General features: G+C 38.6%; 1 protein-coding gene across 1 annotated transcript in view; it reads right to left on the bottom strand.

The window, feature by feature from the left end:
• The window catches only part of LOC124779577 (Down syndrome cell adhesion molecule-like protein Dscam2), a 432,737-nt gene that overhangs the window by 74,525 nt on the left and 336,061 nt on the right, over positions 1–22,151 (bottom strand). The window contains exons 23-24 of the mRNA XM_047253719.1: positions 17,327–17,466; positions 16,349–16,499 (exon numbers count right to left, since the gene is read on the bottom strand). Coding sequence (XP_047109675.1) covers positions 16,349–16,499; positions 17,327–17,466 — 291 coding nt within the window. The remainder of the gene's footprint in view (positions 1–16,348; positions 16,500–17,326; positions 17,467–22,151) is intronic.

Below are 22,151 nucleotides of genomic sequence, written 5' to 3'. Positions count from 1 at the left end.
ACAAATCAATAACGGCTATCAATAACTTCTGTTCTCCACTGCAGATGTTGCATCCACGGGTGGTGAGGCTACATGGAAGAGCTGTCAAAGTGGAGGTGCTGTTGGTGGTTGGTGGACTTTATGTGACCAGACATATTTATAGAGCCTACTCATAGGTGGAGATCGACATCTAGGAACGTGCCCTGCTGAGCAGAGGAGGTTCAGGTGAAGTGGATTTCGGAGTTGGTGCTGAGGTTACGTCCTTGCCATGAGTCCAGATTATGAAAATGCTATCAGTGAAACTGAAACAGTCAAGGGGTTTTATGTGCTGACTGGAAAGGAATTAGTCCTCCAGATGGCCCATGAATAAGATAGTTTAGGACAGTGCCATGTGAGTACCCACTGTAGTAACAAGGATTTGTTTACAGATTTAGCCATCAGAAGTGAAATAATTGTGGGTCAGGATGAAGTTAGGAGGATTAGGAAAGACATGGAGGTTACTGGTGAGCTATGATATCACATCCACAGGGAACAACATGGAGTATTGTGGTAACAGGATATGAACTGCGGAAAGGTGATGGAGAATGGGTAGTGTCTTAAAAGTAGGAAAGTAAGTTAAAGACAGTACTTTGGAGGTGTTGCTTAACAAAGACATAGGTTTGTTCTGTGGAAGCACTGTACCCTGTCACAATGAGACAACCATTAGGGAAACCAATTGGGTTGGATTTGTGGAGTTTGGATGCAGGTATAAGGTGCAAGTGTGAGGGTTGCTGGCATAAGGAGGGAAATAGATTCAGGTATCAGGATTTGGGGTGGAACTAAGGCTTTGAGGAGCTGCTGGAGGTCCTGTTAGGCTTCTGGGATGAGATCATGGTTGTGTTTCATGGCCACTGTGGTGAAGCCTTTGTCTATGGGAAGAATAATGAGGCTTGGATTGTTTTCAGGTTATGGATATATGACTGATGCTGGACTCACTGGGGACAGATATGGGAGGTGAGACCAGGTTAGAAGTGACAAATTCCTGCAAGATTACAAGTGGATGACTGGGTAGGATGGGAAGAGGTTCATGGCTGGAGGGAGGTGTGTGGCTCTGGTTGGCACATGTGAGTCTAACATCCTGACTGCATCCAGCTGCCCCACTCCCCACCTCATCTCTGTATGCTCCCTGCAGCACTTTACTGTCCCCCAGCCCTACCCTGGTACCCCTCCGCCACTCAGCCTTCTCCTTACCCCCACCCAGTAGCCTCTCCCACAATGTGCTGTGGCTCACAGTCCAGCTCCAGCTGCCAGAGACTGTGGTCATGTGTGTGTGTGTGTGTGTGTGTGTGTGTGTGCTGTGCAAGTGCATGCACCTGGTGCACACACCTGTACCACCTGGTGCATGCACCTGTAGGGTACTAGGTACCTTGCCTCTTCTTTTTTTTTTGACAAAGGCCTTGTTGACCTTACTTTCAAACAGTCATTTTGTGGTGCCTTTTTGTGACTCAGCATCTTGGTTATATGGTGAGTAGCAACTATCCTTTTCATTTTGTTGTTAATTTCAATAGATATGCAGGTAACAGAAATTTCTTTTTATTTCTTGTGTTGTATGTGTGGTTAAAATGGTTCTCCTCAGGTAATTTTTGTCTATTGTGAAGAAAGCGTAGACACATTTCACAGATCTTACAAACCCTGTTTTTCATTATGGCTGGTTGCTTAACTTTTGAATTGAAGAAATGCTTATCTAACGTCTGTGGGACAGAAAGAAACCCAAACAATGCCTCTGCCTTTAAAATATTGCTTATCCTAGCTGAAGTTTTATCTATAAAAGGTAAGCTACACCAATACCTTTATGATCTATTTAAGTTGTTAATTGGCTAGGTTTTTTTATTAAGAATTTTATCAACAATGCTGGAATCAAATTGATATCTGTGGCCACTGTTATTGTCGTATTGAGTTCCTTGTCATAGACTTCTTGGAACAAGGGTAGAGGAAGGAGACAGTTAATTATTTGGTGGAATGCTGCATGTTTGTAGGCTACACGATGTTGAGAGGAAGCTAGGTTGAACGTGTTAGTAAAGGAGTCTTCGATAAATTGTAAATTTATGGTTGCCATTTTCTATCTGTAAGCTGATGTCTGGGAAATTAATAGTGGTATCCCTAACTCCAACCTGACCTTTATGTTAGTGTTCATATTTTACAAGTACTTTTGGAGTTCAGAATGAGATTTTCATTCTGCAGCGGAGTGTGCGCTGATATGAAACTTCCTGGCAGATTAACACTGTGTGCCGGACCGAGACTCTAACTCGGGACCTTTGCCTTTCGCGGGCAAGTGCTCTATCAACTGAGCTACCCAAGCACGACTCACGCCCCATCCTCACAGCTTTACTTCTGCCAGTACCTCGTCTGCCAGAAGCTCTCCTGCAAACCTTGCAGAACTAGCACTCCTGAAAGAAAGGATATTACGGAGACATGGCTTAGCCACAGCCTAGGGGATGTTTCCAGAATGAGATTTTCACTCTGCAGAGGAGTGTGCGCTGATATGAAACTTCCTGGCAGATTAAAACTGAGCACTTGCCCGCGAAAGGCAAAGGTCCCGAGTTCGAGTCTCGGTCTGGCTCACAGTTTTAATCTGCCAGGAAGTTTCACTTTTGGAGTTGTCTAGTGGAACCTTTCCATGTACAGAGAATATCATAGACATGTCTATACCAATACACAACATGCTTTCCCAATGGTTCACTCTTAAGAAAATCAGTCTCTCACTTGTACATGAATATTTCTGCTACCAGGGTAGACAAGGGTGAGGTCACTGCCAGAACACCTGCTCCCTTGAAAGCAGAAACAATTTTGATTTCAACAACACTCCACTGTATTAAGTATGTTCAGCTGTTCTTCCAAATTGATGATGAGTAAATTGCTTGAGTGTGACACAACAAACAGTTTCTGAGATCATTTATAATACTTTTCCCTGTCAAAAGCCGGCCGGTGTGGCCAAGCGGTTCTAGGTGTGTCAGTCTGGAACTGCGCGACCGCTACGGTCGCAGGTTCGAATCCTGCTTCGTGCATGGATGTGTGTATGTCCTTAGGTTAGTTAGGTTTATGTAGTTCTAAGTTCTAGGGAACTGATGACCTCAGATGTTAAGTCCCATAGTGCTCAGAGCCATTTGAACCATTTTGAACCCTGTCAAAAGAAGAAGCTGAAACTGTTTCTGTCTTTAAAGGTGAGAACTCCAACCCAACAAAAACTCTCGTTTGCAGATAGCATTGTGAACTTATTAACATTAACCCTGACGGAACCAGAGGAAAAGTTACTATCATAAGACCACAAAACCCAAGTGTTTGACCATCTACAGATTAGATCTAGAATTAACTATACAGAAGGATATAGCTATGAAAGTACAATGTGCAGGAAAAATTTGGCAAGCAGTTCAACTCTAACAGAGAAAGGACAGTGAGTTTCTAATCATGAAGGAACTTAAAATTAGGATTGAAAGAAGTAACATCAGGGGTGACTCCCATAAAAGTTTGCAGGTTTGTGCAAAACCAGGAATAATTTTTTTCAACTGTGTTTGCTCACTGAGCTTTCTATGCAAGTGGAGAAGTAGCATGCCATTTATCCCTTTTGAAATGCTCGGGCTTTATGTGCTGAATGCACCTGAGTGGGAAGGAAATGTGCCGACAGCGACTTGTGGTTGGATTGTGCTTGCAAATATGGACTCTGATGTCTCAGGGAGGAAATGGGGATATTGCTTGGCAACACTGTACTCATATACAGGCCTTAGGTATATACAGATCTCACCTGAACCAGCCTGGCAGCCACAGAAACAGGGTCCGAAATCTTCCGAAGATAACCTAGACTGTCAGATCTTCAAACAAAGTGGGATTATCACAGGGAAATATAGCGTTAACAACAATTTATATTTAGTAAACAATTTAACAGTTCTTAGAATTCTGACAAACACATAATTAGCTTCTTCTGATGTATACTGCTTGTTCTTAAGCATTCCTGTGAACAATTGCAATGATATTGTGACACAATCATTGTATTTACATAACGTTAATCCAGAAGAACAGCTAATCATAATTAGTACAGTTGAATGTTGCTTAAATAAGAGTCATTTCCACTTTCAAGCAAGCTAATATAAGCGAGCAGATGGACTGGCAATGGCCTCATCCATATACCCCTTGGTAGCATAAATGTTCATGGACAAGTGGGAGACTGGTTTTCTTAAGAGTGAACCATTGGCAAAACTTGTTAAGAATTGGTATAGATATGTCAATGATATTCTCTGTATGTGAAAATGTTCCACTAGACAACTTCTGAAGTTCTTAGAAAATGTGAATCAGTGGCATACTAACATAAAGGTCATGCCACAGTTCAGTGTTTCCACCATTAATTTCCTAGACATCAACTTACATAAAGAAAATAACAAAAATAAATTAAAAATTTACTGAAAAGCCCAGGGTACCCTGCTATCCCTCTCCCTTCTTCCCCACCCCACTTGGTATTGCTGTTTCTACTGATGTGACACTGTTGCATTCTAGCCAGACATGCCAGAAATAGTGGTCATTTGAGTATGAGGTCTACTTGCTTACGTGAATGATGGTTGTCCTCCTTTCTTATTTATTTTATTTATTTATTTATCTCTTGTTCCGGTGATCCATGTTGTGACAGTATCATAGGATATGGAACATGTCAATTTTACAAGCTTTTGGCCAGAATTTATGGTAATACATAAACAAAACAAAAACAGTAAACAGTAACTTAGGTCCCACTACAAAAAAAATACATTTTAGAAATAGATAGAGATTACAAAACAAAAAACAGTAAACAGTAACTTAGGTCCCACTACAAAAATACATTTTAGAGAGAGATAAAGATTACAAAATAGTAAGTGTTACAGAGAAATAAATATTGCAAAATATATGTTTACAATAAAAATATTCGGTATTACAAATACAAATTTGGGCATACATTTGCAATTTACAATACAAGAGATGTTAAACACTGTAGTTCAGGAACTCTTCTAATGTATAAAATGATCCTTGCAATAGGAACTGCCTTAAGGTTTTTTTAAACAGGAGATCATCATCTACCAAACACTTAATTCTTGAAGGGAGGGCATTAAAAATCTTACAGCCACTGAAATGGACTCTTTTCTGCACCATACTTAGATTTGGCTGTTCATGGTGGATATTATGTTTCCTTCTAGTATTGTGACTGTGATATGCACTATTCAGCTTAAAGATGGATTTTTCTTTCCTTATGAAGCACATCAATGAGAATATATATTGCGCAGTGGATGTAAGTATTTCAAGCTTCTTAAAAAGATTCCTGCATGTGGCTCTAGGATGGACTCCACACATGATCCTTATGGCTCTTTTTTGTACACACAGTACTTTTTTAGCCAGTGGCTGATTTCCCCAAAATATAATTCCAAATGCCATAATTGCATGAAAGTAACCATAATACGCTGACTTCATGGTTTCCATATTTCTATAAGAACAAACAATGCGCAATGCATCTGTTGCTGAACTTAGTCTTTTGCACAGATCCACGATGTGGTTGGACCAATTCAGTTTCCTATCAATATGCAAGCCTAGATATTTTGAAGAATCTACCCTGGTTATTGTCTGCTCACCTACCTTTACAAATATTTCCTGATCTTTGGATGTTTTGTGGAACTGAATGTAGTTTGTTTTACAGTAATTTAAAATAAGACCATTAATGTTGAACCAGTTCACATTTAATTTAAAGCCTTATTTGCCGTTACCTCAAGTTTATCTAATGAATTATCAATAAGTAGTGTAGTGTCATCTGCGAAAATGGTGAATCTACAATATTCCGTAGAGAGAGGAAGATCATTTATAAATATAATAAAACTGAGCCCTGCGGCACTTCACATGTGATGGTACCCCATTCTGAAGATACTGGGACACCATCTTGACTATCTACTACAACTTTTTGTTTTCTGTTTGACAGATATGAGTCGAGCCATTTCCCTGCTGCACCACTTATACCGAGATGTGCAGCTTTTTGTAAAAGAATTTGGTGATTTACACAGTCAAATGCTTTTGTTAGGTCACAAAATATGCCAATCACTTTCAGTTTTTTGTTGATAGATTCCAAGAGTTTGCCAGTAAATGCAAATATTGCATCTTCTGTTGATAAACCTTTCTGAAATCCAAACTGACTTTTGCTGAAGCTATTGTGTTCACTGAGGTGCTTAACTATCCTGGCATGCATTAGTTTCTCTAAAACTTTTGAAAAGTTGTCAGTAGTGATATTGGCCTATAGTTAGCAGTATCCGTCTTATCCCCCTTCTTATACAGCGGTTTTACAACTGCATACTTAAGCCTCTCAGGAACTATTCCTTGCTTAAGTGACGCATCAAAAATGTGGCAAAGGACTTTACTTACATGGCTGGAGCAGTATTTTAATAATTTGTTAGAAATGTTGTCGATTCCAGCAGAGTTTTTACTTTTCAGGGATTTAATAACTCTTTCAATTTCTTGAACAGTGACTGTTTTTACCTTCATGTGTTGCACTAAACCAGGTACTCTAGCTTTCAAAAGATTGATGGCTTGCTTCATGGACCCTTGTAAACCTATTTTTTCTGTTACTGTTAAAAAATTGTAGTTGAATGTGTCTGCAACTGTTTTTGGATTGCTAACAAGATTACCCTCACTTTTGATTTGGATATTTTCATTACAAACTGCATTTTTCCCTGTTTCCTTCTTTACAAATTTCCAGATAGTTTTTACTTTATTGCTCGAGTTGTCAATTTCTGCCTTCAAGCACATGTTCTTTGCTGCCTGAATTGTCTTATTCAGTACTTTATTGTAGATTTTATAGTGTGTAATCCTACTGTTATCATTTGAACTCCTGGCTGCAGCATATAGTTCTCCTCTTGTTTTACAAGAGATTTTGATGCCTTTAGTAATCCAAGGCTTGTTTCCAGATTTGAACAGGTTTTCTCTCACTGATTTTTTAGGAAATGCTTCTTCAAAAAGGCTTGTAACTTCATTGATAAATATATTAAATTTTGAATTAACATCAACTGTAGCATATACAGGAGACCAGTCCACAAGCCGTAATTGCTGATTAAAGGTTTCAGTGGTGTGTCTGTTTATAATCCTAAATGTTTTCCAAATGAAATTTTCTTTTCTTTGTACATTCATTTGGTTTAGAGTGAGGAATTGCCCTTCATGATCAGAGAGCCCATTTATAATATTTTTCATGGTTAAATTATTGCAAATATCCTTATCTACAAATACATTATCTATTAAAGTGCTAGAGCTGGCAGTTACTCTAGTTGGAGTGTCCACCACCGGTACTAAATTGTAACAGTACATTAAATGTTCAAAATCTGGATTGTTTCTATTTTCTGTTAAAAGGTCCACATTGAAGTCACCCTTAACAATGATAGATTTAGTTTTCCTACAAAGGTGGGCCAGAAGTGATTCAGTTTGTCTTAGAAATACATTTAGATTTCCAGCAGGTGCCCTGTAAACAGCCAGAATAATAACAGTTGCACTATCTGCTGTTAACTCAATGCCACACACCTCAAAATGTTGTTCATCACAGTATTTGCTTAAATCTAGGGATTTATACACTATATTATTTTTTATAAATATTGCAACACCACCTTTTTCCATAACAGATCTACAGTAATGAGTAGCTAAACTAAAGTTCTCAATCTGTATCATGTGGATCCTATTCATAACGTGATGTTCTGAGAAACACAGTATATCAGGCTCACTTTCACACTCGTCTTTTAAATTTATTAGCAACTGGTCTATTTTATTCTTGAGGCTACATATATTTTGGTGGAATAAAGACAAAGTTTGATTTTTTCTCACCTCTGCATTTGCGTTATGTTTGCTAGGAGTGGCTTTTTTTCAGTACATTAGTGGATAGTATTGCTTGGGGTGTGGAAAACTCATATTGAACACATGAGAGAGATGCTTCACGCAACTTTGAATCCTCATCTCTCGTGTTACTCACCATAAAAAACGCTGAGTTTGTTTTCTGTTGCGTGTAGGATTGGCAATAGTTACCGCTGAATATGTTGTTTTAGCTGTTGGTTCCGCCACTGACGATTCTGCTGCTTTTGAGGATGCTTCTTTTTCTTTTGCTGAGACTGGTCCCATACCGGTACATGGAATTTTTCTGTTCGCTCTCTCTCTGTTCGCAATGATTTCTTTTATCATTTTACATACAAAGTTTTTTCCTTCATAATTTAGATGCATTCCGTGTTTGGTATGCTGGCATCTGTCCAATTTGCCTATATCAAGGACGCTACATTTTCCAAACAAAGAACACATCTGTTTTATTTTAATGTTAGTTTTACGAATTTCTTTATTTACACACGAGTGATACATTAGATCATATCTGTGTGGTAATGTTGCAACTATCGTATTTTTTTGTTTACTGCGTTCCAGGAATTTCTTTAGTTCAGTGAGACAGTTATTTGCTTCGTTTTTCGCAACATCATTTGCACCCGCTATACACACAACATAGTCATTTTTTCTCGACATTTTGTCTTGTAAATCAACACCAATAATGTTTTTTGCTGTTGCTCCTGGCTTCACAAAACCTGTTGCGTCATATTTCGTGTTTTCTTTGAATAGTCTCGTCATTTTTCTGCCGTGACTGTCCGTTAAAAATAATACATTACTTTCGTCTTTGCACTGTTGTACGTTTTGATTGATAGAGTCTTTCTCATAACTACGTGCAATAGATGTCCCATTATTATGTACAATAGATGGCATGCTCAATTTCGCACCTTCATTGTTTGTGTTAATGCTGAACTCAGAGCCTGTATCACCATTCCGATTACAAAGTTTGTTCAAAAGTTCATGTTCCCTTACCGATGTCAGGCCTAAATCCGCCTCTTCACTCACGGAAAGAACTTGAAATTTGTTTTTAACAGCCAACTGCTTGGTGTTTTTACTCCCTGGTGATGCTTTCGTATTCACACCTCTGTTTTTATATGGTATATTTGTCCACTCGTTAGAGTTTTTTTGCGGAAGAGAACTGGCCGTTTGTTTGACTAATGACTCACTTATCTCTTTTCGAAGTTCTGACATCTCACTACTCAATACACTGACAATTTGCTGAAGGCTAGAAATACACTCATTTAACTTAATAATTTCGTCCTTACACATCACACACACTGTACTTTTACCGATATTATTTTCGTTTTTCGCAGGAACACTACTCACTTGTACACACAACATCTCCGCCATCTTGATCTGAAGGAGACTTTGGCTGAAAGCTTAATGTGTAACAGTCTTTTTGTTGTGCTTATCTGCAACTGAATGTGTCATCTTTATGCTAAGCAGCAATTTATCTTTTGCACAGCAATGCAATCAGACAGAGAAGAATGCAGCTGGTGTGCTATCAAGTCAAATACAACAAATGCAGCCACAGATGTGTTAGGAAAAAGGAAGATGGTGCCTAGGAAGCCCTGAATGACACCAGAAACATAGGAATTCATTGACAAAAGTAACAGACTAAAGGAAAAGAGTCATGATCAAGACAAAGCAATCAAAAACATGACAACAACAATGTGCCCTTCACACAAAAAAAAGTGGTTTGGAAAAAGTAGCAAAGAAATGGAAGATGATTCTTAAATTTTGGAAACTGGTGAAGCGTACTCTATGATCAAAATTTTGCAGCACAAACAGAGAACCAGGAGTACCATAGTAAGAGGTAAAACATGTAAGTCATAGATGGAAAGAATATATTGTAGACATGTACAGTGTGCTGAAACTGGAAGTCTGGCTGAATTTATTGAAGATGAAAAACTTAATTAATGAAAAAAATAAAGGAACATAAACAATGAAAAATTCTTCCTTGCACTAAATAGGTTAAAATTGAATAAAGCAATGAGTGTAGATGATATCTCCATAGAAATGCAACACGGTAGTGATAACATAAAAAGTAAATTGTTTACTGCAGTATCCAAACAATATGAGGGGGATATAATAATACCTGACTTCACAAAAAGTAGAATTATTGCATTATGCAAGATGAAAAATTCAAAGGACTGTACAAATCAGAGAATATTTTAGATGGCATAAGTTGATCACTGATAGTTGCAACGGGCTGGGCATGGCAGATTTGCACACCTGCATTAATCAATAATGCAATGCAGATCTGTAAATGATTCTACAGAATTGCTTCAGTGATAGTGGACTTTTATTGAGGTTGCCCTTGTTTCCACTCGGTGTTTCAGTGTGTACTGGTACTATTCAAAATGTTTGCCTGTTTTTGCATGTATAGTCCTTCAGTGAGTCTATTGTTGTTTATTGTGAGAATGAGTTCTTGCAGCACAGGAAAGACAAAGTTTGGAAAAGGTGTTCTGCTGAAAGCACAGTACATGAATTTGTATTCAGCCTATGAGATTACTTTGAAAGGGAAAGGCACAATAGCGGTCCTTTCATCCCAGCAGATATTGTGACTGACAGAGTGGTGGAATGATTGAAGATTTCTACTGTGACAGTGAAGAGAGTGATGTAGGAGATAGAGAGTGTGAATTTAGATGTAAGTCCTGTTCTTGTGATGCCCGGAAAGACAAGGAAGAAACAGTGGCATGTCAGAAATACTGACAACTTCAATGAAAGTGCAATTAGGTGGCATATATATGCATATTACAGCAGGAAGGAGTACCATACAGCTAAAAAATTTTAGTTTCACTGTCAGAAAGTGGTTTATTTATGGGCAGTGTGCCACTGTTTTAAAAACGTTGGCTCCAAGTGAAAAAAGTTTCTTGGGCAGAAAAGTGTTGATGAAGCGTGGAGACATCGTAGTATGGAGATGTCATTTCTTCCTTGAGGTGCAGGGAATGAATCCAAAAAATATAATATGGAGTGATGAAACATGGTTGAACAGGTGTCTTGCAAGATCTGTCTCATGGACTGATGATACATGTCATGGAGTGATAAGTATGCCTTCAGGGAAGGGGGGCCAACTTATGCTTCCTTATGCTGACTCTATTAATGGTTTTGTGCCTGGTGCTACTTTGTTTTTTTGAAGAAAAGAAAACTGTAGACTACCATGAAGAAATGAAAGCTGAAACATTTCATGAATTGTTCGTTACTTATTTGCTACCAAATGTCAGTTCGGGTAGTACTTTTGCAATTGATAATGCACCACATCATTCTTTATAATTAAAAAGGCACCAACTGTATCCATAAGGAAGGATGAAATTTTGGCCTGGATGAAGGAAATAACGTAGACTGTGAACGGAATAGGGAAGAAGCAGAACTTTTAGAATTGGTGAGGAAATACAAACCACAGATAATGCAATATATAATTGGTCCATTAGCAGAGGACCATGGCCACCAAGTTCCACACCTTCCTCCATAACATTGCACTTCAACCCCACTGAACTTGTCTGGGCTCAAATTAAAGCACACGATGTGAAGCAAAATATGACATTTATGCTATGAGACCCAGAGACACTGGCGAACAAGGCCGTTACACAAATAGCATCAGATAAATGCAAGAAGATCGTGAACGATGAGTGGAAAAAAATCAAATGAAGAAAATGGCTAAGAGAAGAAACAATACCAAATACAGTTGTTTCTTTCTCAGGTGTTTAGGACAGCAGTAAAGATTGTGACACCACTGTGATCACAACAAAAGAGTGTCGAACTGATTAAGATTATCTTGGAGTTGCTGTTCTTCCAAAAGTAAGGTCATAATCTGTTATTTCTCACATAACTTTCTTGATCTTTGTGTTTACTTGTCAATGTTTACAAGATATTGTGAGTGCGCGTGGTCCTCTCTTTGTCACTTGCATTAGGTAGGCCTGTATTTACAACAGTTTCATTGACAGCCATTTCGACATCACTGCACGAACAGTATTCTTCCCATTTGTTACACTTTCCTGCAGTGTCATCCCGAGTTCCCAGCAGTAAGACATTAGAAGTGACTACAGTATTGCAGCATACAAAGCCCGCTGATATAATGGGCTCTCCAAAATGCCTTTTGATCATGCTAACACTATTGTAATCATAAGGTGGTGAGCAAACACCATTTCAGTCTTTATTTTGAGACAACACGTCAATAGCATATGACTTCTTGGTTGGTTTATTTGTATAAATTAGTATTTAGATAAAAGTTATAACAAGGGCAATGTTTATTTGCAGCCACTCAATAAATCACGCTTTAATGTGACACTTTGAGGGAGTTTTTTTGAGTCTACCTCTTATCATAAGTTGCATTATAAGTAATAATAACACAGCAGAAAACAATTGCTACCATATGCAGTCAGCTGTGCTGAACATTGCAGTTGTTAGCTGACAACAGCACTATCAGGGATCTTCTTATGGCGACTGGACTATAGCCCTTCTGTCACAGGCATAAAAAATGTTACTATAAATAGTTAAAGAGAGGATTAAAAAGAAAACAGATTGGAACTTACCCAATGATCAATTTGTTTTCAGATCAGGGAAAGGAACGAGGGAAGCGATATTGGCATTATGTCAAATTTTGGAAAGAAGATTAGAAGTTAACAGTAAAACGTATATAGCACATACTGACCTAGAAAATGCATTTCATATGGCTGATTTGAAGTTGTTATTTAAAGCAATGCACAAAGCAGAACTTGACTGATAGGATATATGATTAATTTTGATTATTCCTGGGTACAAAAGCACTGAACTAGATATTAACAGCAGCAAGAAAATAGCAAAAATCAGAAGAGGGTGAGACAGGGGTACTCTGTATCACCCCATTTATTTAATATGTTCATCAAGGAGGCAATTACAACAATGAAAGAAAAGCCAACTGGACTCAAAATTATTGGCACGTATATTCACTGCATCAGTGACTGGCTCAGAGAAGGAACCGAATGAAACACTTAAGGTATTAAATGAGAAGATAACAAAACTAAAAATAAATATCAAGAAGACACGAGTCATGGTTATAGATAAGAAAGGAATTGAAGTTATGTTAGGTTTGGTTAGTTACCTGTTCCACGGATCAATTTGCACGATAGATTGTAATGATGTGGAATGAGTCATTTTAAATTCACATCGCAAATTAATTTGTACATATGTTTACATTCTGAACATTTCACAAAAGGAAAAGTTATAGAGATGTGAGTTAGTAATTCTTACCCACCACTTTTTACACACTGCAGTAGTAGAAATTCTTCTATTGAACAGAAGCTGTCAAGGAGAAACTTTCTCAGTTTGTTTTCAATTTTTTCTATGCTGCCTTTCAGGCATTTTATATCACTGGGTGAGTGATCAAAAATTTTTGCTGCAGATTGTGCATCCATTTTTGGCTAGACAACTTTAATGTGGAGTAATGAGTGTCTTTTTAATTCTGATGTTGAAATTATGTACATCATTCCTTTTGAACTGTAGTGGTTTCTTTAGAAGAAACTTCATGAGGGAGTACATATACTGTGAAGCAGTAGCCAGAATTACCAACTCCTTAAACAGATGTCTACAAAATGATCATGGGTGAGCATCACACAATCTTAGAGCATGATTTTGTCCAATGACAAGTTTCTTTCTTAAAGATGAGTTATGTTGTTGTTGTGGTCGACAGTCCAGAGACTGGTTTGATGCAGCTCTCCATGCTACTCTGTCCTGTGCAAGCTTCTTCATCTCCCAGTACCTACTGCAACCTACATCCTTTTGAATCTGCTTAGTGTATTCATATCTTGGTCTCCCTCTACGATTTTTACCCTCCATGCTGCCCTCCAATACTAATTTGGTGATCCCTCGATGCCTCAGGACATGTCCTACCAACCGATCCCTTCTTCTAGTCGAGTTGTGCCACAAACTTCTCTTCTCCCCAATCCTATTCAATACCTCCTCATTAGTTATGTGATCTACCCATCTAATCTTAATCATTCTTCTGTAGCACCACATTTCGAAAGCTTCTATTCTCTTCTTGTCCAAACTAGTTATCGTCCAAGTTTCACTTCCATACATGGCCACACTCCATACAAATACTTTCAGAAATGACTTCCTGACACTTAAATCTATATTCGATGTTAACAAATTTCTCTTCTTCAGAAACGCTTTCCTTGCCATTGCCAGTCTACATTTTATATATTCTCTACTTCGACCATCGTCAATTATTTTGCTCCCCAAATAGCAAAACTCCTTTACTACTTTAAGTGTCTCATTTCCTAATCTAATTCCCTCAGCATCACCTGACTTAATTCAACTACATTCCATTATTCTCGTTTTGCTTCTGTTGATGTTCATCTTATATCCTCCTTTCAAGACACTATCCATTCCGTTCAACTGCTCTTCCAAGTCCTTTGCTGTCTCTGACAGAATTACAATGTCATCGGGAAACCTCAAAGTTTTTATTACTTCTCCATGGATTTTAATACCTACACCGAATTTTTCTTTAGTTTCTTTCACTGCTTGCACAATATAAAGATTAAATAACATTGGGGATAGGCTACAACCCTGTCTCACTCCCTTCCGGCAGGACGTTATTCCATGTGTCATTATAGAACGCAAATATGCAAAATATGTTGACTTACTGATTTGTTTCTCCCCAAGATTTACAATGATTCTAAGTGCAAATTTGGTTGAACTAAGTTGATTTAGGTGTTCCAAAATGTGCTTTTCCCAATTTAAATTCTCTTCAAAATGCACACCTAAAATTTTTAAAGTTTCCACCGTATGTTACACTTATCATTAGTGTAGTACACTTAGATGTGCAGAACTGAATATGTTGTGTCTTTTAAAAATTGAGGGTGACATGATTCACAGAAAATCAGTCAAAGATACTTTTAAGAACTTTGTTGACCATTTCTTCTGTTTCTGTGTGTATACTTGGGTGGATTACAATACTAGCACCATCTACAAAAGGAACTAATTCTGCTTGTTGTATATTAGATGAAAAGATCATTTACATATATGAGGAGCAATAATGGAACTAAGATCGAGCGTTGGGGAGCCCCATACATGATTTCTCCCCAGTCAGAATTACGTCCCCAGACCACACTGGTTGAATTACTAAGTACAACTTTCTGCTTTCTTTTGGTTAGATATGACATTATCCTGGGGTTGGGTATACTAGGAGAATACTGAGGTTGACACTGTCAAATGGCTTAGATAGGTCACAGAAAATACCTACCAGTGCTACTTTATTACTTAATGCTTGTTAAAACTGGTGAGTGAACATGTTAATGGCATTCATAGTAGAGCAACCTTTCTTGAATTCAAACAGCAATTTGATGAAGATAATATTGTTCCTAAAGTGAAGTACTATTCTAGAATACATCACCTTCTCAAAAATTTTGGAAAATGATGTCAACACTGAAACAGGTTGATGTCAACACTGAAACAGGTTGGTAGTTATTGACATCCCTCTGATCCCCTTTCTTACAGAGGAATTTAACAACAACATATTTCAGTCTTTCTGGAAAAAGGCTTGAGTTAGTGATGCATTACATATTTTGGATAAGACTGGACTTGTTATATGGGAACAAATCTTTAGTATACCATTGGAAACACCATCAAAGACACTGTATAACTTCGTTAATTTCAGAAGGAGAAATTGGTGATACATTCATATGACTGAATTTGATGAGAGTTATTTTTTCAACATACTGTTCTGATTTATCTCTTGAACTGTTTGTCCCTATGCGTTCTACTGCATTTAAGAAATGATTATTAAATACATTTGCTGCCTGTGACTCATCATTTACAGCTCTTTCATTCACCTCAATAGTATTGTTATCCTGTTCCATGGCTGGTTGTCCTATCTCTCTGTTCAATACATATGGCAAGGCTAGCATAAGAATAGGCAGTGAGAAATGTGAAAAAGTAACTGAATTTCAGTATCTCAGTAGCACTATGGAGGAAAACAATAGATGTCTCAAAGATATCAAGAGACGAATAGCACTGGCCAAGAATGCCTTCCAAAATGATAACAACCTTCTGTTGTACAAGCATGTAAGCATCCAAGCTAAGAAAAGATTTGTAAAGACTTTTGTATGGAATTTCCTGACATATGAATGTGAAATCTAGGATATCAGCAGTAGGAGAAAGCTCATCTTGAAGCTGCAGAAATGTGGTTATGGAGGAGAATTACAAGAACTAGATGCACTGACTAGAAAAATAAATGAAATGCTTCTACAAGAAATATGGGAGAAGAGATAACTACTAAAAGTTGTAAGCCATCCTGAAACAAAACTCAGTGAACACTCAAATTAGACTGGATGTGATATTCTTTTATGCAGCATCTTCAAAGTCAAGGTCACAGGGTAAAAATGAGGGGATCATCATTCTTTCAGAGTTTATCTTCACTTTAGATGTATTTTATGTGAAAAGTAAAGTTACATAGTGAAGTTACATAGCTCTGCTTCTCTTAAATAGTTCCAGTTTTGTAGTTTACCTTTTGAGTTTGGTGCCTGTGTGATTGACCTCGTGCGATCTCCTTCACCCACAACTGTTGAGGCTGTAACCCAGGTCTCATAAGCCTCCAGTTCCTTAAGTCCTCGGATCTCATGTGTATTCATTGTGGGCCCCACTCGAAAACCCGCTGGCTGCAATGCAAAATTTAACCATTGATGTTGCTGCATCAAAGGGCAGAAAGTAATCAGGTATTTGACTTCCTGTCGCAAACACACGAAAACTACAAAAGTATTCTCCAAAGAGTGCAATTGCCATTACACTGTGAGACACAAGCTGAGAAACTCTCCCACTAAAAAGTAAATTTGTAAATACTTTGAAATATGCTATTATGTACATTTGATATCTGGATCTGTGAGGAAGGTATAAAGGATAAAAATTAATCAACATTAAAGTTTCTCTTTGTTGAGATGTTCTGCTTTGATAGGTATCCACTTTCAGGTTCTATTCAGGCTGGCATTTCTCACTTCAACAAACCATATTTGTCAAAGTTGCCCATTTGCCAGTATCTAAACTCTGTAGCATGTTCAAATGGCATGTTCTAGCCTTAGCAACCTAACATACATCTACTTCCGTAAATTAACACACCTCTGCAGCCCTTTGCATAGGGAGAACATAAACTTCACTGTAAAGATTTCAGAGGTTTAGTCATGAATGTTTGTGTGTGGTTTGATAAAAGGAACTTGCGTTTCCAGAATGTCTTCAGGATTTTGTGAGATATGTTTAGAACATGGTACGAACATGACTGAGCGATAGAACACTTTGTATACAATGTTAGGTGAAACTTTGGCACATAAACTGGACAATAATAGTCATTGTGGTCCAGTTTCAGGTTCAGCTCAATCAGCAGGTATGAGATCAATGGACTTATTCTCATAGTTCCCTTTAACAGTCTAGGTCTTAGTGACATCAGTTACACTAGATATAAAAAAATTACATAATGAAGAAAATTAAAATTAACCTTTGAAAGATGGTGTTTCCTACTACAGTACACAGTGTACTGTGTGATGAGGCCATTAGGTTGTTTAGGTGGCAACCATGATACGAGTATTGAGTCGGACGTCAGAGTCAGGGTCTTTACAGCAGATGGTGGTCCTGGAACTGAAGAGTACAGCAATGCAGTTAATACATTGGCATTTTCTTTAATATTTAGGCTGATGATTTACATTGAAATGAAAGCTGTTAACAAGCAGAAAACATCCTAATACTGTCAAGGATGGTTATGGTCACAATATAACTTATCTCTTTTTGAACTCTCATTTAGTGTAATATTGTGTGCAAGTTAGAGAACTGAAACTGACTGTCTTGTTGCCTTATCTAGTCTACTATTTGGCTTCTTAAATACGCACTGTAGACTTGGGCAATGTTCCAATCTACCATTAACCTCCCCCCCCCCCCCGCCCCCCCTCTCCCTCTCATCCTCTGTGCATTATTTCGTGGCTCTCCCACCAGGCTACTACTTTGATTTGGAAGTGACCTACCTGCAATCAACTTCTCTTTTTACTGATGCTATTGAAACTAAATGTGAAAACTAACTTCAAGTAAAAAAGACTGCAGGCCAATACCACCAATATTGGTGAACTATTGCACACTGAGCATGCATTTATTAGAGGAAATGTTTAAAGTGACCTCCTCCTGCCTGAAAAGTCAGTCTTTGATTACAGTTGCATTGCAGGCAACACACAGCCAAAAATGCTGGGTGTATCTGTGCCCTCTGACTGGCTGTTACTATGTCCAAACAGAGAATTGGTCACCAGCAGAAGCAATCACATTCAACAACAGAAAAAAGTTTAGAAGGTCAGGAGATAATGGTGGCTTACCTGACTGTCCACCTCACAGTGCATGCAGTGTGCATTAAGTTGAGTGATGTCAGGATACTAGTGACATCTTTTCCAAGTAATTAGGGCAATGTAATATACATTAACCCTTTGACTTCTGTGGACGTGTTAACTCGTCATGCCTCGCTGTTCTCCTGGCATGCCTGACGTGTATACAAGCTGCCTTGGGTCTTCCCTACAGCGCTAAGGATATGTTTACGTGTCCTGCACCACCGGCCTTCCCATTGCTATGGATGAGTTTAGGCATGCTGAGTCACAGCTACCTGAGCGCTACAGACGTGTATACATGCAGAGCCGTCTTTCTGCCGTTCTCTTCTAGTAGCCGTTCAGTGGTCTGACTGTGTAGTTCGAGAGTGCACATATCTTTGTTGCTGTGCTCGCTCTTTGCAGAATTCGACTTAGATTCCTGTATTTTCGTCAGTTTTCTTGTTTTCCACGTGAGAAATGTCACATCACAGTGGTTGCACAGAGAAAGAAATCCTGGATATGGTCACTAACAGCGACAGTGAGTGTGAATTATCTGACGTTGCTAACAGTGATAAGTCTTCAACAGAACCTCGAAGCTGTAGTCCTCATCCCTTTACATCAGAGGGGAGAGCAAGAATTAGTCAGCAGTTCCTCTGAATCCGAGGAATCAAAAAGTGTCAGTGAAACTGTTGAGAAAAGAGCGCACTTAAGTGACACATTTGACTGGAAAGAAACCGATTTCCAGCCGTTAAACCATTATTTCATTGACTTGAGTTCAGGACACAAATGTCAATTAGATACTGACCCAAGCATTCTTTCATTTTTTGTAATATTTATGTCTCAAGAACTGTTGCAATTTATTGCAGACGAAACAAATCGGTTTTACATTTACACCAGAGAAAATACAACAGAATCTGTGAATTCTCGACAGTCAAAAAGGGAAAGATGCTGGATTTGAGAAAATGTATTGTTTTGTTGTTAAAATTAAGTTATTACTGGTCCAGAGATACACTTTTGAACACATCAGTTTTAAGCAAAATTATGTCCCGAGACCGTTTTTGTCTACTTCTGAGAATGTTACACTTTGGTGATAACTCTGCGAGTACAGGAGGCCACAATCTACTTAAAATTAGAATGATTGTTGACAAAGTTCATAAGACGTTTCATAATTCACTTCGCCCACATCACAAGCTTTGTATAGTGAAAGTCTCTTGCTGTTCAAAGGACAATTATCTTTTAAGCAATTTATTCCAACCAAGCGAAGTAGATATGGAAAAAAGACATTTGTACTATGTGACTCGCAACAACAGAAATTGGGTTCCACAATTTGAGAAAAAGTGGCGATGTAGTGGCAACTCTTATGGGAGCATATTTGGAACAGGGTCATATTCTATATGTCGATAACTGGTACTTCAGCCTGGACCTGTTCCTCTGGCTTCACAACCATGGAACAGTCACATGTGGCACTGTTCATAAGAACAGGCGCAACATGCTAAAACTGCAGAAGTAATTAAAACGAGGAGAAACTGAGTTTAGGTCCACTGACAAGGTCCTTGCAATCAACTGCTGCGATAAGAAAGAGGTGTACATGTTGACCACAAGTCACACAGCACAAATGGCTGAAACAGAGAAGACTGACAGAAATACTTGCAAAAAAATAAAGAAACCGCAATTGATTACAATTCGAGTATGGATGCAGTTGACTGTTGTGACATATTACTGAGCCCAGTGGGATCAGTGCGTAAGACTGTGAAATGGTATAAGAAATATTTTTTTCACAGTCTGGATTTGTGCATTCTAAATGCTTATGCTCTCCACCAGTCGGTAACAGGGCAAAAAATGGCACTGGCAGAGTTTCACCTTTCTCTCATAAGGGAGATTGTAGAAAAATATGCTACAGAATGGAGAAACACTGGTAGGGGAAGGCGCTATGATGACGAGAATCCTCTGCAATTCACAGGGAGACATTTTCCGGCTGTTATCGTGAGTGAACATTCGCAGAAAAGTATGCTAATGCGCAGCTGTGTAGTTTTCACAAAACAGAAAGTGTGCTGGGAAACTAGACACCAATGCAAAACTTGCAATGTTCCATTATGTGTGTGCACCCTGCTTTGAGACTTATCATATAAAGAAGCATTACTAATCATTGGGAACTAAATCTGAAAAAAATTATTGACACTTCTGAATGAATTACTAAAAAAAGGAATATATATATATATATATATATATATATATATATATATATAAAAAAAAACAAAGATGATGTGACTTACCAAATGAAAGTGCTGGCAGGTCGACAGACACACAAACGAACACAAACATACACACAAAATTTAAGCTTTCGCAACAAACTGTTGCCTCATCAGGAAAGAGGGAAGGAGAGGGAAAGACGAAAGGATGTGGGTTTTAAGGGAGAGGGTAAGGAGTCATTCCAATCCCGGGAGCGGAAAGACTTACCTTAGGGGGAAAAAAGGACGGGTATACACTCGCACACACACACATATCCATCCACACATACACAGACACAAGCAGACATATTTAAAGACCAATGATTCAGGGATTCCGGACTGGAGCAGATTCGTTTGCCACGAAGACCTAGGCTGTAGGGAAGAGACCGTTTGATGTGGAATGGGTGGCAGCTGTCGTAATGGAGGTACTGTTGCTTGTTGGTGGGTTTGATGTGGACGGACGTGTGAAGCTGGCCATTGGACAGGTGGAGGTCAACATCAAGGAAAGTGGCATGGGATTTGGAGTAGGACCAAGTGAATCTGATGGAACCAAAGTAGTTGAGGTTGGAGAGGAAATTCTGGAGTTCTTTTTCACTGTGAGTCCAGATCATGAAGATGTCATCAATAAATCTGTACCAAACTTTGGGTTGGCAGGCCTGGGTAACCAAGAAGGCTTCCTCTAAGCGACCCATGAATAGGTTGGCGTACGAAGGGGCCATCCTGGTACCCATGGCTGTTCCCTTTAATTGTTGGTATGTCTGGCCTTCAAAAGTGAAGAAGTTGTGGGTCAGGATGAAGCTGGCTAAGGTAATGAGGAAAGAGGTTTTAGGTAGGGTGGCAGGTGATCGGCGTGAAAGGAAGTGCTCCATCGCAGCGAGGCCCTGGACGTGCGGGATATTTGTGTATAAGGAAGTGGCATCAATGGTTACAAGGATGGTTTCTGGGGATAACGGATTGGGTTAGGATTCCAGGCGTTCGAGAAAGTGGTTGGTGTCTTTGATGAAGGATGGGAGACTGCACGTAATGGGTTGAAGGTATTGATCTACATAGGTGTGTGTGTGTGTGTGTGTGTATATATATATATATATATATATATATATATATATATATATATATATATATATATATATATATATATATATATATATATATATATATATATATCCATCCGCACATACACAGACACAAGCAGACATTTTTCTGTGTATGTGCGGATGGATATGTGTGTGTGTGCGCGAGTGTATACCTGTCCTTTTTTCCCCCTAAGGTAAGTCTTTCTGCTCCCAGGATTGGAATGACTCCTTACCCTCTCCCCAAAACCCACTTCCTTTCGTCTTTCCCTCTCCTTCCCTCTTTCCTGACGAAGCAACCATTGGTTGCGAAAGCTAGAATTTTGTGTGTATGTTTGTGTTTGTTTGTGTGTCTATCGACCTGCCAGCGCTTTTGTTCGGTAAGTCACCTCATCTTTGGTTTTTGAACTTTGCCAGTGCCGGTCCAAAGCCTGGATCGAAAAGAAGGATGGGAAATAGATGCAACAGGTGTAAAATTATTCAAACAAAGCCTGACTCCTTCATATGTAGCAGTTTACTGGCAAATGAACAGACTTGGTGATTGAGATGGCGCAATATCTGTGGCAAATGTAATTATACTGAGTACATTGCACCAGTATAACAAAACCCATACATTAATCTGCGTACGATACATTTAAATTATTAACACATAACATGGACAGTTATATTCTTTTATCCTTAGT

This window comes from Schistocerca piceifrons, chromosome 1 (genome assembly GCF_021461385.2).
Source record: "Schistocerca piceifrons isolate TAMUIC-IGC-003096 chromosome 1, iqSchPice1.1, whole genome shotgun sequence".
Classification (NCBI taxonomy): Eukaryota; Metazoa; Arthropoda; class Insecta; order Orthoptera; family Acrididae; genus Schistocerca; species Schistocerca piceifrons.
Note: the sequence above shows the minus strand (reverse complement) of the source record. Positions and strands in the feature narration are given on the sequence as shown.